The sequence below is a fragment of the Euphorbia lathyris genome, chromosome 4 (genome assembly GCF_963576675.1).
Source record: "Euphorbia lathyris chromosome 4, ddEupLath1.1, whole genome shotgun sequence".
In the NCBI taxonomy this organism is placed as follows: domain Eukaryota; kingdom Viridiplantae; phylum Streptophyta; class Magnoliopsida; order Malpighiales; family Euphorbiaceae; genus Euphorbia; species Euphorbia lathyris.
The window spans coordinates 25,765,273-25,779,258 of NC_088913.1; the positions used below are offsets into that span (position 1 = coordinate 25,765,273).

General features: G+C 34.2%; 1 protein-coding gene across 1 annotated transcript; it reads right to left on the reverse strand.

Moving 5' to 3' along the window:
• Positions 1-922: 922 nt before the first annotated feature.
• Positions 923-10,347, reverse strand: LOC136227102 (uncharacterized). Its single transcript, XM_066015811.1, has 5 exons — positions 10,285-10,347; positions 2,324-2,627; positions 1,944-2,245; positions 1,678-1,857; positions 923-1,594 (listed from the first exon to the last, which is right to left on the reverse strand). Exons 1-5 carry the CDS (start codon positions 10,345-10,347, stop codon positions 923-925), a joined length of 1,521 nt encoding a protein of 506 aa, XP_065871883.1.
• Between the last annotated feature and the right edge of the window lie 3,639 nt (positions 10,348-13,986).

Sequence of the window (13,986 nt, forward strand, 5' to 3'; positions counted from 1 at the left end):
TACATGCGAATGGCAGTATATCGCAATAGAATCAAGAAGTATCATGACAGAAGGGTGCGAAAGGTGATAATCAATGAGAGCGACTTGGTCTTGAAAAAAGCAGATAAAATACAGTCCAGAGAAGGCAAAGGAAAATTAGGCGTCAACTGGATCGGACCTTACAGGGTATCCAAGAAGTTGGGACCATCAACTTTTGAAATAGAAGAAATGAGCGGCAAAAAGCTCCCGCGCACCTGGAATCTAGAGAATCTACGCTTATATAAACAGGCCGAGTAGTTCAGGGAAATGACGAGTACTCTTTTTCCTTTTATGAGTTTTTTCCCACTGGGTTTTCTGATAAAAGGTTTTAATGAGGCTTTGATCCCACACAGTTTATGTACCCATGTAACAAGAAGTCTTTTTTCTTTATCAATAAAGATGTTCATTGGTTACAATTATTCAGTATGCTACGGCTGAATGCAGGTCCTTTTCAAACTGATAATACAAACACATAAGTGTGTTGCCTACAAAAGAAAGGCGGATGCATGATTACGCATCATTCGTAAAACCTTATGGTTAACCTTAAACACATAAATGTGTTGCCTACAAAAGAAAGGCGGATGCATGATTACGCATCATTCGCAAAACCTTATGGTTAACCTTATGATTATTTGAAAAATTATAAGGCATAAAATTAAGCGAATAAATGAGTACTCAAAAAATTGCAAAAAGGGTCTGGCCACCCTAACGAAAACAAAACTAACTACGAAAAATTACAAGTATGAAGTCGGCAAAAGGCAAGGGTCGCATACGAAAATAACCGGCATTAAGGCGACGAAGAATAAAACAGCAATTGCACATATATGAAAAGCGGCGGCAAAGTCGCTCGGTTGATATATATACTGGCAGTTTGTTACATACAACAGTTCGGATATAAATAAAATTATACTACAGTTTCTTCTCCTTCGCCTTCAGCGGCTCCTTCATCTTCTCCAGTGGGGTGATCTGCTTCAAGCGAATCCCCAACAATCAGATCAGTAACCGCATCAGAGCGAGGTACCACTTGTTCAACGTGAGAAACATCTTGTGGTGCCCCTTCTTCTACATTCTGATTTGGGATCTCACGGCTAATTGGAGAGTCATGAAAACTCTGCCAATCTAGGAGAAGTACCTCATCCATATCGGCATCCTCGGCCTCCAACTTGTCCCATTTTTCAGCTAAATCCTTTTCAGGAATGGGAACCTTGGGGCGATTAAGTACACGATCTGGATGTCCATGCTCATAAGCCGCATGAATCCGCTCTCCATACCAATAGATGCGAGCACCATCTTCAGCTGTGATCTCCTCGGCCCTCCTCTTTTGCATCTCCAAAGCTTCCTTGGACGAATTCAGATCATCAATGGCCTTCTGAAGCTCATCGGACTTAGCCTGGAGGGATTTGAGAGCTTCCTCCTTCTCGCTGATGGCCTTCTGACAAGCGCCTTCAAGGACCTTTACTTTGCCTTGGACATCATCAAAAAGCGACTTCTGAGTCGCCAATTCAGTGCCAAGGCTTTCCAGCTCTCTAGCTCGTTCAGCATCCCTGCAGAGGGCACCCTCCGCGAAATTGATAATCTGCATATAGGACGATACGTGAATAAAAAGAGCGAATGGAGACATGCATTTGAGGGATGGAACATGAGTAGAAAGCAATATACCTCTATAGCACGCTTCTCAATCCCCTCCATGGCAGTTGGAAGCGGCACTTGTTCGCGCACGCGAGAAGCAGAGGGGAGTCGCCCAAGGACATTGCATATGGAAGAAACAATGTCCTTACAGGAAAAGCTCACGGCTTTACCAAAGGTCCTAGTCCACCACCCGCTAATGTCAGGAATTGGCTGCGAATACATAAGGAGAGGGATCAGGAGAACAGCAAATAACTGATAAAGGAAAATAAACAAAAAGAGTGAGTAAATCGTGATACCTCGTGAAATGGAGTACTGCCCTTTTCTTTGGATGGGGTGGATATGAGTGTACCACCAACGGTCAAGGATACGGAGGTATTTTTCTTCCTGGGGCGAGAAGACTCCGTATCCGCATTACTCTTCCGCTTCCTATTTAAGGGAAGGTCCTCAGAAGCAGAAGCAGGGCCTTGTGAAACGGAAGCAATTGTGGGGGAAGCCGCCTCAACAGAAGGAGTCGCCCCCACAGGAGAATTCGCCCCTGCAACAGAAGTTGTTCCCGCCAATCGCCTCTTCCTCCTCGCCAAGGCTTTCGCTTCCCGATCTGCAGCGAGTTGGGATAAAGGGTCACCCCTGCAAAGGGTTAAGAGAAATCATCAACTAGGAAATAAGCTAATAGTACCTTGTACGAAAACGCGATAAGGGATATAAACAACGCGATCTTCCTCGCGGTAGGCAATCGCTACTCGGCTCCTTAGCATATGGAATGCCTGATCATATGTCCATACAAAAGGAGGAGTACTCTTCAAGAATTTTACAATAGCGGATTCTTCCTTGCTTGGATAACCAAAGTTCAAACTCTTTACATTAGGTCGGCCCCAGCAACGAAGAAAGTTCGGATTCCCTTCATGGAACTTGATGAAGAAATAAGACCTGTCCCACTCGCGGATTTTTTTCGACTTCTCATCAAAGCCGTAGTAACCGCTCTGTCGGATGAAAGTAAAATACTCCCCCGAACTTTTGAAATGATGAAGCTTGGAGAAAATCTTGAGCGAGAAGGGAACCTCCAGACAATCCGCCAAAAACTTGTCTAGAGTCAGGTCGGCCCATCCATTGGGGTGCAGTTGCCCGGGTGCGATTCCATAACCTCCAAGGATGGAAGCAATCTCATCTGCCAGCGGATACGTGAAACCGCAGATAATTTGAGCGACAAAAATGGTAAAATACCCCTTCGGGAAGTCGCCGGGTCCTCTATTTTCCCCGGGAATGCTTGTTTCCAGGCCTTGAAGCCAAGGATACTGCTCCCGCAAGTCGTCAATCGTCGGAGAGTTTTTCCGGAGATCCTGTCTCCGGTTTTGTTTTGCAGATAACTACGACGAGGATCATCAAATCAAATCCGGCAAGTTATCAATATTGTAACAAATTAAAATATAGGAAATTTAATACTTAATTATAATTAGAGTTTGAGCACAATAATTTTACTTAATATGGACAAATTTTCGATAATTTTAGTTATATAATATCGAAAATTTGACAAATTTGGATTTACTGTTATTTAATTTTCACATCAGACATTTCAAACAAATTTATCGATAAACTAAATTAATTTCGTATGTTCTTCTATTGACATTTGCAATTACACTAATAACAAAATAAATATTACAAATATTTTAGAAAAAAAATTGTGACTAAGTGATAACAAATGTTACCATCCTATATTTCATTACGACATAAAAAAGTTAAATAAATTACCATGTCATGTATTAAATTAATATCATAGTAAAAAAACTAACTATATCAGTGACATTTTTTTTATCAAATGATATTCTTTCTTTTTAGAGGAATTTACACGGAACATCATATTTCACTTCAATTTTACAATTAAAGTGGGTGACTCTTTGTATTTTATCATTAAAATAAAACTTTTTTTATAATATTATCAAAACAACACAACTTATCTTATTTATGTCATCCACTCCATTCCTTGCACTTTTTTCTCACGTTCTTTTCTTTTTCACTTTTCCTGCTTATTACTCCATTTTTTGTTTTTTGTGTCCCTATTTCAATTTCTCAAATTTTCTCTACTCTTCACTTTTGTCTATTCTCAATCCATCAGACTTTCCATCTTCATATTTTTCCTCTCATTTATTTGTGGTTTCTTTTTACATAGTCACTGTTAATTGAGATTAAATCTTATATTTGTATATGTATGCTTTTTTCCATTAAAGGTAGAAGTCAAGAGCTCTCGGATTTGCAGTTTCTTACCGTTTGAGTATGATTCTGACAATAAGTAGAAAAGATAAAGAAAAGATATTTAAATTTTAAATATGATTCTGGCAATAAGTAGAAAAGATAAATAAAATATTGGTGGAAAAAATTGAAGGAACAATGATATTGGTTTAAGGTGTAAATATGCAGTTACTGCATTACAAAAATGGTGGAAGGTATTTATATTAATATGAATATATTTCTTCATATTTAAAGGTTAACAATCAACAATGTGTATTTTTTACACGGATAAACCAATAGCAGTTATTACTTTTTTATATAGATAATAATAGCAGTTATTACTTAAAAGGCGTGTTCCTTGACATATTCAGTATAGAATTAGGAGTATTTGACATAAAAAGAAATAATATCACGAACTTGAGAAGTGTGTATTTTTTTATCACCATATATGAGTTTTATGTAACTATCCCTTCTTATCAAAAAGGAAACGAAAAAAAAAACAAAACCAACAAAAAAAACACCTAACATTCTCCCATGCCCAGCAGCTGCTAAGCGATCCGCTACGCGGTTTTGCTCCCTAAAAATATGGGAGAAATTAAGATACTCAAAGGCAGGACGAAGCCTCAAAATAGCTTTGATGAGATTCTGGCTCTTCAGACAAACAGCCTGGCTATCTGAAATCCTGTTAATAGCCTCCAGATTATCAGATTCCACCGAGAGCAACACATGCTATCTTGTATATCTACTCTATTACCAAAAATGAAAATAAAAAATCTTACATTTATTTACTTGCTATCTTGTATACCTACTCTATTACCAAAAATGGAAAATAAAAAAATCTTACATTTATTTACTTGCAAATCATGTATACCATTGTTTAGTAAATTCTGTAATCGAAGGGCTCCCGTTTTGTCGCAATTAACAGGTCGAGTCTTTCAGATGTCTATATAAACTAAACGGTACTCACTTTTTTTTTTCTTCACGCTGCAAACTCTTCTTCTTCCTCCTCTTTTTTCTTATTTTTGAGACAAAAAATGACGGCCAAGTCATGTATTCTGTTATTGTTGCTAATTTATTCTAGTAAAATACTCCATCCAGCAGAGCCGAGAATTCTTCTTTACCCTCTACAACTAAAGGTATGCCTCGTTCCACTGATTTGAGCTTTCCAGCTATTAAATTAGGTAATTCTTTTCTTAAAACTATACATTTAATATTTCCATTTGCCAGCTTATATTATATCTTGGATTTGGATTTTAATAATGTATACATATATGAGAAATTGAAAATGGAGATTTTATGGCTTCACCTCCTTTTTCTCTTCCAAGTGCTGGAAAATCCCCCCTAAATCCGTTGATATGATAATACTGCTCACGCTGATATAAACTACTGCGACTGCTTTAATCCGTATGTTTTGCACTCGTATCGGCACAGTAAGACCCATTATTGAGCTCAGGCTCATTGGAGGAGAAGATGGTGGTGATGGTGGTGGTGTTCATCAGCAACATATTGGTATGACCATCAACACACGCAACACTTTCTCACTCTTCATTGGCTCGTTTAGGAAAATGCATATCAATTTAATTTAATTTAATATATGTGTAATTGGGTTGTGGTGAATATTTTAATTCCTACAAGAAGAAAGGTTCCTAAATGTTGAGATTTTACAGTTTTATAGAATTTTAAAAATATAATTTCAAACATAAATAAAACAAATTTATAAATCATCGAGTTTTATATTTTTAACTAATTACTTTGTTAGTGAGAGGTTCCGTATGTATAATTATGTTGTAACAAATTAAAATATAGGAAATTTAATACTTAATTATAATTAGAGTTTGAGCACAATAATTTTACTTAATATGGACAAATTTTCGACAATTTTAGTTATATACTATCGAAAAGTTGAAAAATTTAGATTTACTGTTATTTAATTTTCACATCAGACATTTCAAACAAATTTATCAATAAACTAAATTAGTTTTGTATGTTTTTTTTTATTGATATTTGCAATTACATTAATAACAAAATCAATATTTTAAACATTTTGGAAAAAAATTGTGACTAAGTGACAACAAATGTTACCATCCTATATTTCATTACGACATGAAAAAGTTAAATAAATTAACATGTCACGTATTAAATTAATACCATAGTAAAAAAAAAAACTAACAATATTAGTGACATTTTTTTTATCAAATGACATTCTTTATTTTACTACCTATTAACACATGTTATCTTGTATATCGACTCTATTACCAAAAATGAAAATAAAAAATCATACATTTATTTACTGGCTATCTTGTATACGTACTCTATTACCAAAAATGAAAATAAAAAATCTTACATTTATTTACTTGCAAATCATGTATACCATTGTTTAGTATAGTCCGTAATCGGAGGGCTCCCGTTTGTCGCAATTAACATGTCGTGTCTTTCAGATGTCTATATAAACTAAATGGTACTCACTTTTTTTTCTTCACGCTGCAAACTCTTCTTCTTCCTCCTCTTTTTTTCTTATTTTTGAGACCAAAAATGACGGCCAAGTCATGTATTCTGTTATTGTTGCTAATTTATTATAGTACAATACTCCATCCAGCAGAGCCGAGAATTCTTCTTTACCCTCTACAACTAAAGGTATGCCTCGTTCCACTGATTTGAGCTTTCCAGCTATTAAATTAGGTAATTCTTTTCTTAAAACTATACATTTAATATTTCCATATACTAGCTTACATTATATCTTGGATTTGGATTTTAATAATGTATACATACATGAGAAATTGAAAATGGAGATTTCATGGCTTCACCTCCTTTTTCTCTTCCAAGTGCTGGAAAATCCCCCCTAAATCTGTTGCTATGATACTACTGCTCGTGCTGATATCAACTACTGCGACTGCTCTAATCTGTATGTTTTGCACTCATATCGGCCCATTAAGACCCATTATTGAGCTCAGGCTCATTGGAGGAGAAGATGGTGGTGATGGTGGTGGTGTTCAGCAGCAACATATTGGTTTGGCCATCAACACACGCAACACTTTCTCACTCTTCATTGGCTCGTTTAGGAAAATGCATATCAATTTAATTTAATTTAATTTATGTGTAATTGGGTTGTGGTGAATATTTTAATTCCTACAAGAAGAAAGGTTTTTACTGTTTTATAGAATTTTAAAAATATAATTTCAAACATAAATAAAACAAATTTATAAATCATCGAGTTTTATATGTGTTTTTCATGAGGTTTGGTTAAATGTGTTTTTTTATGTTTAGGAGTTATATGAGGGTTATTTATTCAAATAAAATAATTGAAGGGTTATTTATTTTAAGTAAGCAAATTAGGAAGTTATAATGTTTCAAAAAGGTGAATTGTAGTAAAGGAGGGATATGTATTATGCCATATTTTAATGAATGCACCGAACAGAAATAGATTTTAACAGATACAATGATACAAAAATTAAAAAGGATTTTATACTAGGCACCTTGATGTCCAACTTAATAAGGAGACCTTCCATACATCAATGGACATCTGTCTTCTATTTGTTCCAGGTCATCAAATTAAAATAAACGTTATTTTATATACATATCAGAAAAAAAAAAAGGTTTATCACGCTCTCCCCTTCATCCAGCTATCGATCGTAATCCACAGCCGTCGGTCATTATTCTCCCCTTCCATCCGTCCATCGGGCACTTCCTACCTACATCATTCAAACAATTCCAATATCATGCTTCACAATAAAAGCCATGGATTCCGATAATGCTAATTCTGCTGCCATTATAAGATCCTTCATTTTCTCTGTTTTCGTTATTCATCTGCGTAAAATACAGTCAATAATATAAAAAATTAAGGAGAGAAAAAAGGTAAAATCTAAAAAGGATAAGGTGCAAAAAATACTCTAAAAAGGTAAAATTGTTTTTGGAAGTATAAAACTTGTTCTCCACGACAAATTTTGGGAGAGAAACATTAACAGATACAATGATAGCAAGAAGTGTAGATGATTAACACGACAACGGTGCAATCTGTTGAATTCTCAACACTAATTGTGAGGATGGTGTAATTACAGAATTTAAGCTACCATGATTCAGTAACTGCTAGAATAGAATGCACCGCACCAGTTATAAGTTTCCGAATACAAATTCCTACACATTTTACGAAATTTAAATTCTAATGTGACAAGAGTATAGATAATCTATTAGTTAAATATCACACCAGTTACCATATATTGCAACAATTAAGAATTATATATGTATAAGCTAGCATTGTGATAAAATAAGCTTTTCCACTGGTCAAGTATATGGCAATCAAGTAAATGTTCTTAATTTTACAATATTGATGATGCTTTAACTTAGGCTATGTTATTTATCGCAGAATCCGTACCATGTATAAAAGAGTATGGGATGGGTATGGGATCAAAACCATTACCCTTAGGATAATGGGAAGACCCCCTAGGGTACCCGTTGCCCGTTATAACTTTTTTTATATATTAAAAAATATTATTGTGTTTTTTATTGATATTTGCAATTATATTAATAACAAAATAAATAAATGTTACCATCCTCTATTTCATTACCACATCAAAAAGTTAAATAAATTAACATGTCACGTATTAAATTAATACCATAGTAAAAAAAAAAACTAACAATATTAGTGACATTCTTTCTTTTTTTTATCAAATGACATTCTTTGTTTTTACTACCTATTAACACATGATATCTTGTATATCTACTCTATTACCAAAAATGAAAATAAAAAATCTTACATTTGTTTATTTGCTATCTTGTATACCTACTCTATTACCAAAAATGAAAATAAAAAAAATCTTACATTTATTTACTTGCAAATCATGTATATCATTGTTTAGTATAGTTGGTAATCAGAGGCCCCCCCATTTGTCGCAATTAACTGGCAGTGTATTTCAGATGTCTATATAAACTAAACGATACTCACTTTTTTTTCTTCACACTGCCAACTCTTCTTCTTCCTCCTCCTCTTTTTCTTATATTTAAGACAAAAAATGTCGACCAAGTCATGTATTCTGTTATTGTTGCTAATTTATTCTAGTAGAATACTCCATCCAGCAGAGCCTAGAGTTCTTCTTTACCCTCTTACAACTAAAGGTATGCCTCGTTCCATTGAGTTAAACTTTCGAGCTATTAAATTAGGTAATTCTTTTCTTAAAACTAAACATTTAACATTTGCATACGCTAGCTTATATTATATCTTGGATTTTGATTTTAATAATATATACATATAGGAGAAATTGAAAACGGAGATTTTATGGCTTCACCTCCTTTTTCTCTTCCAAGTGCCAGAAAATCCCCCTCTAAACCCGTTGTTATGATACTACTGCTCGTGCTGATATCAACTACTGCGACTGCTTTAATCCGTATGTCTTGTACTCGTATCGGTCCAGTAAGGCCCATTATTCAGCTCAGGCCCATTGGAGGAGAAGATGGTGGTGTTCAGTAGCAACATATTGGTTTGACCATCAATATTTGCAACACTTTCTCACTCTTCACTGGCTCGTTTAGTGTTGGATATGAGGTAAATTATGTGGCAATTTAGATTTTTTCTTTTTATGAGGTTTGGTTAAATGTGTTTTTTAGGTTTAGGGGTTATATGAGGGTTATTTATTCAAATAAAATAATTGAAGGGTTATTTATTTTAAGTAAACAAATTAGAAAGTTATAATGTTTCAAAAAGGTCAATCATAGTAAAGCAGGGATATGTATTATGCCATATTTTAATGAATGTACCGAACAGAAATAGATTTTAACAGATACAACGATACAAAAATTAAAAAGGATTTTATACTAGGCACCTTGGTATCTAACTTAATAAGAGGACCTTCCATACATCAATGGACATCTGTCTTCTAACTATAATGGGATGAATGGGGGGCAAATGCCCCCTTTGACCCCCTACATCCGCTCCTGCATACCGGCACCGAATTACACAAGGTTAGGTATTCAAAAGGGGCATCGCACTCTTGCACAGAGTTAGGTATTCGCATATGCCTCTGCATCGATTATCGCAATCGACGTGAAGCCAATCTCGGATTAGATTGCGGTTATCGCAATCGACGTGTTAGGTAAGTATTCAAATTTGTTTCTTCTTTTGAGCTTCTTTTTTGATAGAAATTTGATTTAGGGGGCATTGCACACTTGCACAGAGTTAGGTATACGCATATGCCTTTGCATCGATTATCGCAATCGACGTGAAGCCAATCTCGGATTAGATTGCGGTTATCGCAATCGACGTGTTAGGTTTAAATTAAAATAAACGTTATTTTATACACAGCTAAAAAAAAGGTTTATCACGTTCTCCCCTTCATCCAGCTATCGATCGTAATCCACAGCCGCCGGTCACTATTCTCCCCTTCCGTCCGTCCATCGGGCACTTCCTACCTACATCATTCAAACAATTCCAGTATCACGCTTCACAATAAAAGCCATGGATTCCGATAATGCTAATTCTGCTGCCATTATAAGATCCTTCATTTTCTCTGTTTTCGTTATTCATCTGCGTAAAACACAGTCAATAATACAAAAAATTAAGGAGAGAAAAAAGGTAAAATCTAAAAAGGATAAGGTGCAAAAAATACTCTAAAAAGGTAAAATTGTTTTTGGAAGTATACAACTTGTTCTCCACGACAAATTTTGGGAGAGAAACATTAACAGATACAACGATAGCAAGAAGTGCAGATGATTAACACGACAACGGTGCAATCTGTTGAATTCTCAACACTAATTGTGAGGATGGTGTAATTACAGTATTTAAGCTACCATGATTCAGTAACTGTAAGAATAGAATGCACCGCACTAGTTATAAGTTTCCGAATACAAATTGCTGCACATTTTACGAAATTTAAATTCTAATGTGACAAGAGTATAGATAATCTATTAGTTAAATATCACACCAGTTACCATATATTGCAACAATTAAGAATTATATATGTATAAGCTAGCATTGTGATAAAATAAGCTTTTCCACTGGTCTAGTATATGGCAATCAAGCAAATGTTCTTAATTTTACAATATTGATGATGCTTTAACTTAGGCTATGTTATTTATCGCAGAATCCGTACCATGTATAAAAGAGTATGGGATGGGTATCGATCTTAATCCACGGCCGCCGGTCACTATTCTCCCCTTCCGTCCGTCCATCGGGCACTTCCTACCTACATCATTCAAACAATTCCAATATCATGCTTCACAATAAAAGCCATGGATTCCGATAATGCTAATTCTGCTGCCATTATAAGATCCTTCATTTTCTCTGTTTTTGTTATTCATCTGCGTAAAATACAGTCAATAATGCAAATAATTAAGGAGAAAAAAAAGGTAAAATCTAAAAAGGATAGAGTGCAAAAAATACTCTAAAAAGGTAAAATTGTTTTTGGAAGTATAAAACCTGTTCTCCAAGACAAATTTTGGGAGAGAAACATTAACAGATATAACGATATCAAGAAGTGAAGATGATTAACACGACAAAGGTGCAATCTGTTGAATTCTTAACACTAATTGTGAGGATGGTGTGATTATAGAATTTATGCTACCATGATTCAGTAACTGCAAGAATAGAATGCACTGCACCAGTTATAAGTTTCCAAATACAAATTCCTACACATTTTATGAAATTTAAATTCTAATGTGACAAAAGTATTGATAATCTATTAGTTAAATATCACACCAGTTACCATATATTGCAATAATTAAGAATTATATATGTATAAGCTAGCCCTGTGATAAAATAAGCTTTTCCATTGCTCTAGTATATGGCAATCAAGTAAATTTTCTTAATTTTACAATATTGATGATGCTTTAACTTAGGCTATGTTATTTATCGCAGAAGCCATACCATGTATAAAAGAATATGAGATATGTATGGGATCAAAACCATTACCCTTAGGCTATTGGGAAGACCGCCCAGGGTACCCGTTGCCCGTTATAACTTTTTTATATATTAAAAAATATTATTGTGTATTTTTATTAATATTTGCAATTATATTAATAACAAAATAAATAAATGTTACCATCCAATATTTCACTACCACATCAAAATATTAAATAAATTAACATGTCACGTATTAAATTAATACCATAGTAAAAAAAAGCTAACAATTTAGTGACATTCTTTTTTTTTTTAATCAAATGACATTCTTTCTTTTTACTACCTATTAACACATGCTATCTTGTATATCTACTCTATTACCAAAAATGAAAATAAAAAATCTTACATTTGTTTACTTGCTATCTTGTATACCTACTCTATACCAAAAATGAAAATAAAAAAATCTTACATTTATTTACTTGCAAATCATGTATACCATTGTTTAGTATAGTTGGTAATCGGAGGCCCCCCATTTGTCGCAGTTAACTGGCCGTGTATTTCAGATGCCTATATAAACTAAAGGATACTCACTTTTCTTTCTTCACACTGCAAACTCTTCTCTTCCTCCTCTTTTTCTTATTTTTGAGACAAAAAATGTCGGCCAAGTCATGTATTCTGTTATTGTTGCTAATTTATTCTAGTACAATACTCCGTCCAGCAGAGCCCAGAATTCTTCTTTACTCTCTTACAACTAAAGGTATGCCTCGTTCCACTGATTTAAACTTTCGAGCTATTAAATTAGGTAATTCTTTTCTTAAAACTAAACATTTAACATTTCCATATGCTAGCTTATATTATATCTTGGATTTTTATTTTAATAATGTATACACATAGGAGAAACTGAAAACAGAGATTTTATGGCTCCACCCCCTTTTTCTCTTCCAAGTGCCATAAAATCCCCCTCTAAACTCGTTGTTATGATACTAGTGCTCGTGCTGATATCAACTAGTGTGACTGCTTTAATCCGTATGTTTTGTACTCGTATCGGTCCAATAAGGCCCATTATTGAGCTCATGCCGATTGGATGAGAAGATGGTGGTGTTCAGCAGGAACATATTGGTTTGACCATCAACACACGCAACACTTTCTCACTCTTCACTGGCTCGTTTAGTCTTAGATATGAGGAAAATTACGTGGCAATTTAGATTTGTTCTTTTCATGAGGTTTGGTTAAATGTGTTTTTTAGGTTTAGGGGTTATATGAGGGTTATTTATTCAAATAAAATACTTGAAGGTTTATTTATTTTAAGTAAACAAATTAGGAAGTTAGAATATTTCAAAAAGGTGAATTGTAGTAAAGGAGGGATATGTATTATGCCATATTTTAATTAATGTACCGAACAGAAATAGATTTTAACAGATACAACGATACAAAAATTAAAAAGGATTTTATACTAGGCACCTTGCTATCCAACTTAATAAGAGGACCTTCCATACATCAATGGACATCTGTCTTCTATTTGTTCGAGGTCATCAAATTAAAATAAACGTTATTTTATATACATATTAGAAAAAAAAAGGTTTATCACGTTCTCCCCTTCACCCAGCCATCGATCTTAGTCCACGGCCGCCAGTCACTATTCTCCCCTTCCGTCCGTCCATCGAGCACTTCCTACCTACATCATTCAAACAATTCTAGTATCATGCTTCACAATAAAAGACATGGATTCTGATAATGCTAATTCTGCTGTCATTATAAGATCCTTCATTTTCTCTATTTTCGTTATTCATTTGCGTATAATGTAGTCAATAATGCAAAAAATTAAGTAGAAAAAAAGGTAAAATCTAAAAAGGATAAGGTGCAAAAAATACTCTAAAAAGGTAAAATTGTTTTTGGAAGTATAAAACCTGTTCCCCAAGATAAATTTTAGGAGAGAAATATTAATAGATACAACAATAGCAAGTAGTGCAGATGATTAACACGACAAAGGTGCAATCTGTTGAATTCTCAACACTAATTGTGAGGATGGTGTAATTACAGAATTTATGCTACCATGATTCAGTAACTGCAAGAATAGAATGCACCGCACCAGTTATAAGTTTCCAAATACAAATTCCTACACATTTTACGAAATTTAAATTCTAATGTGACAAAAGTATTGATAATCTATTAGTTAAATATCACACCAGTTACCATATATTGCAACAATTAAGAAGTATATATGTATAAGCTAGCCCTCTGATAAAATAAGCTTTTCCACTGCTCTAGTATATGGCAATCAAGTAAATGTT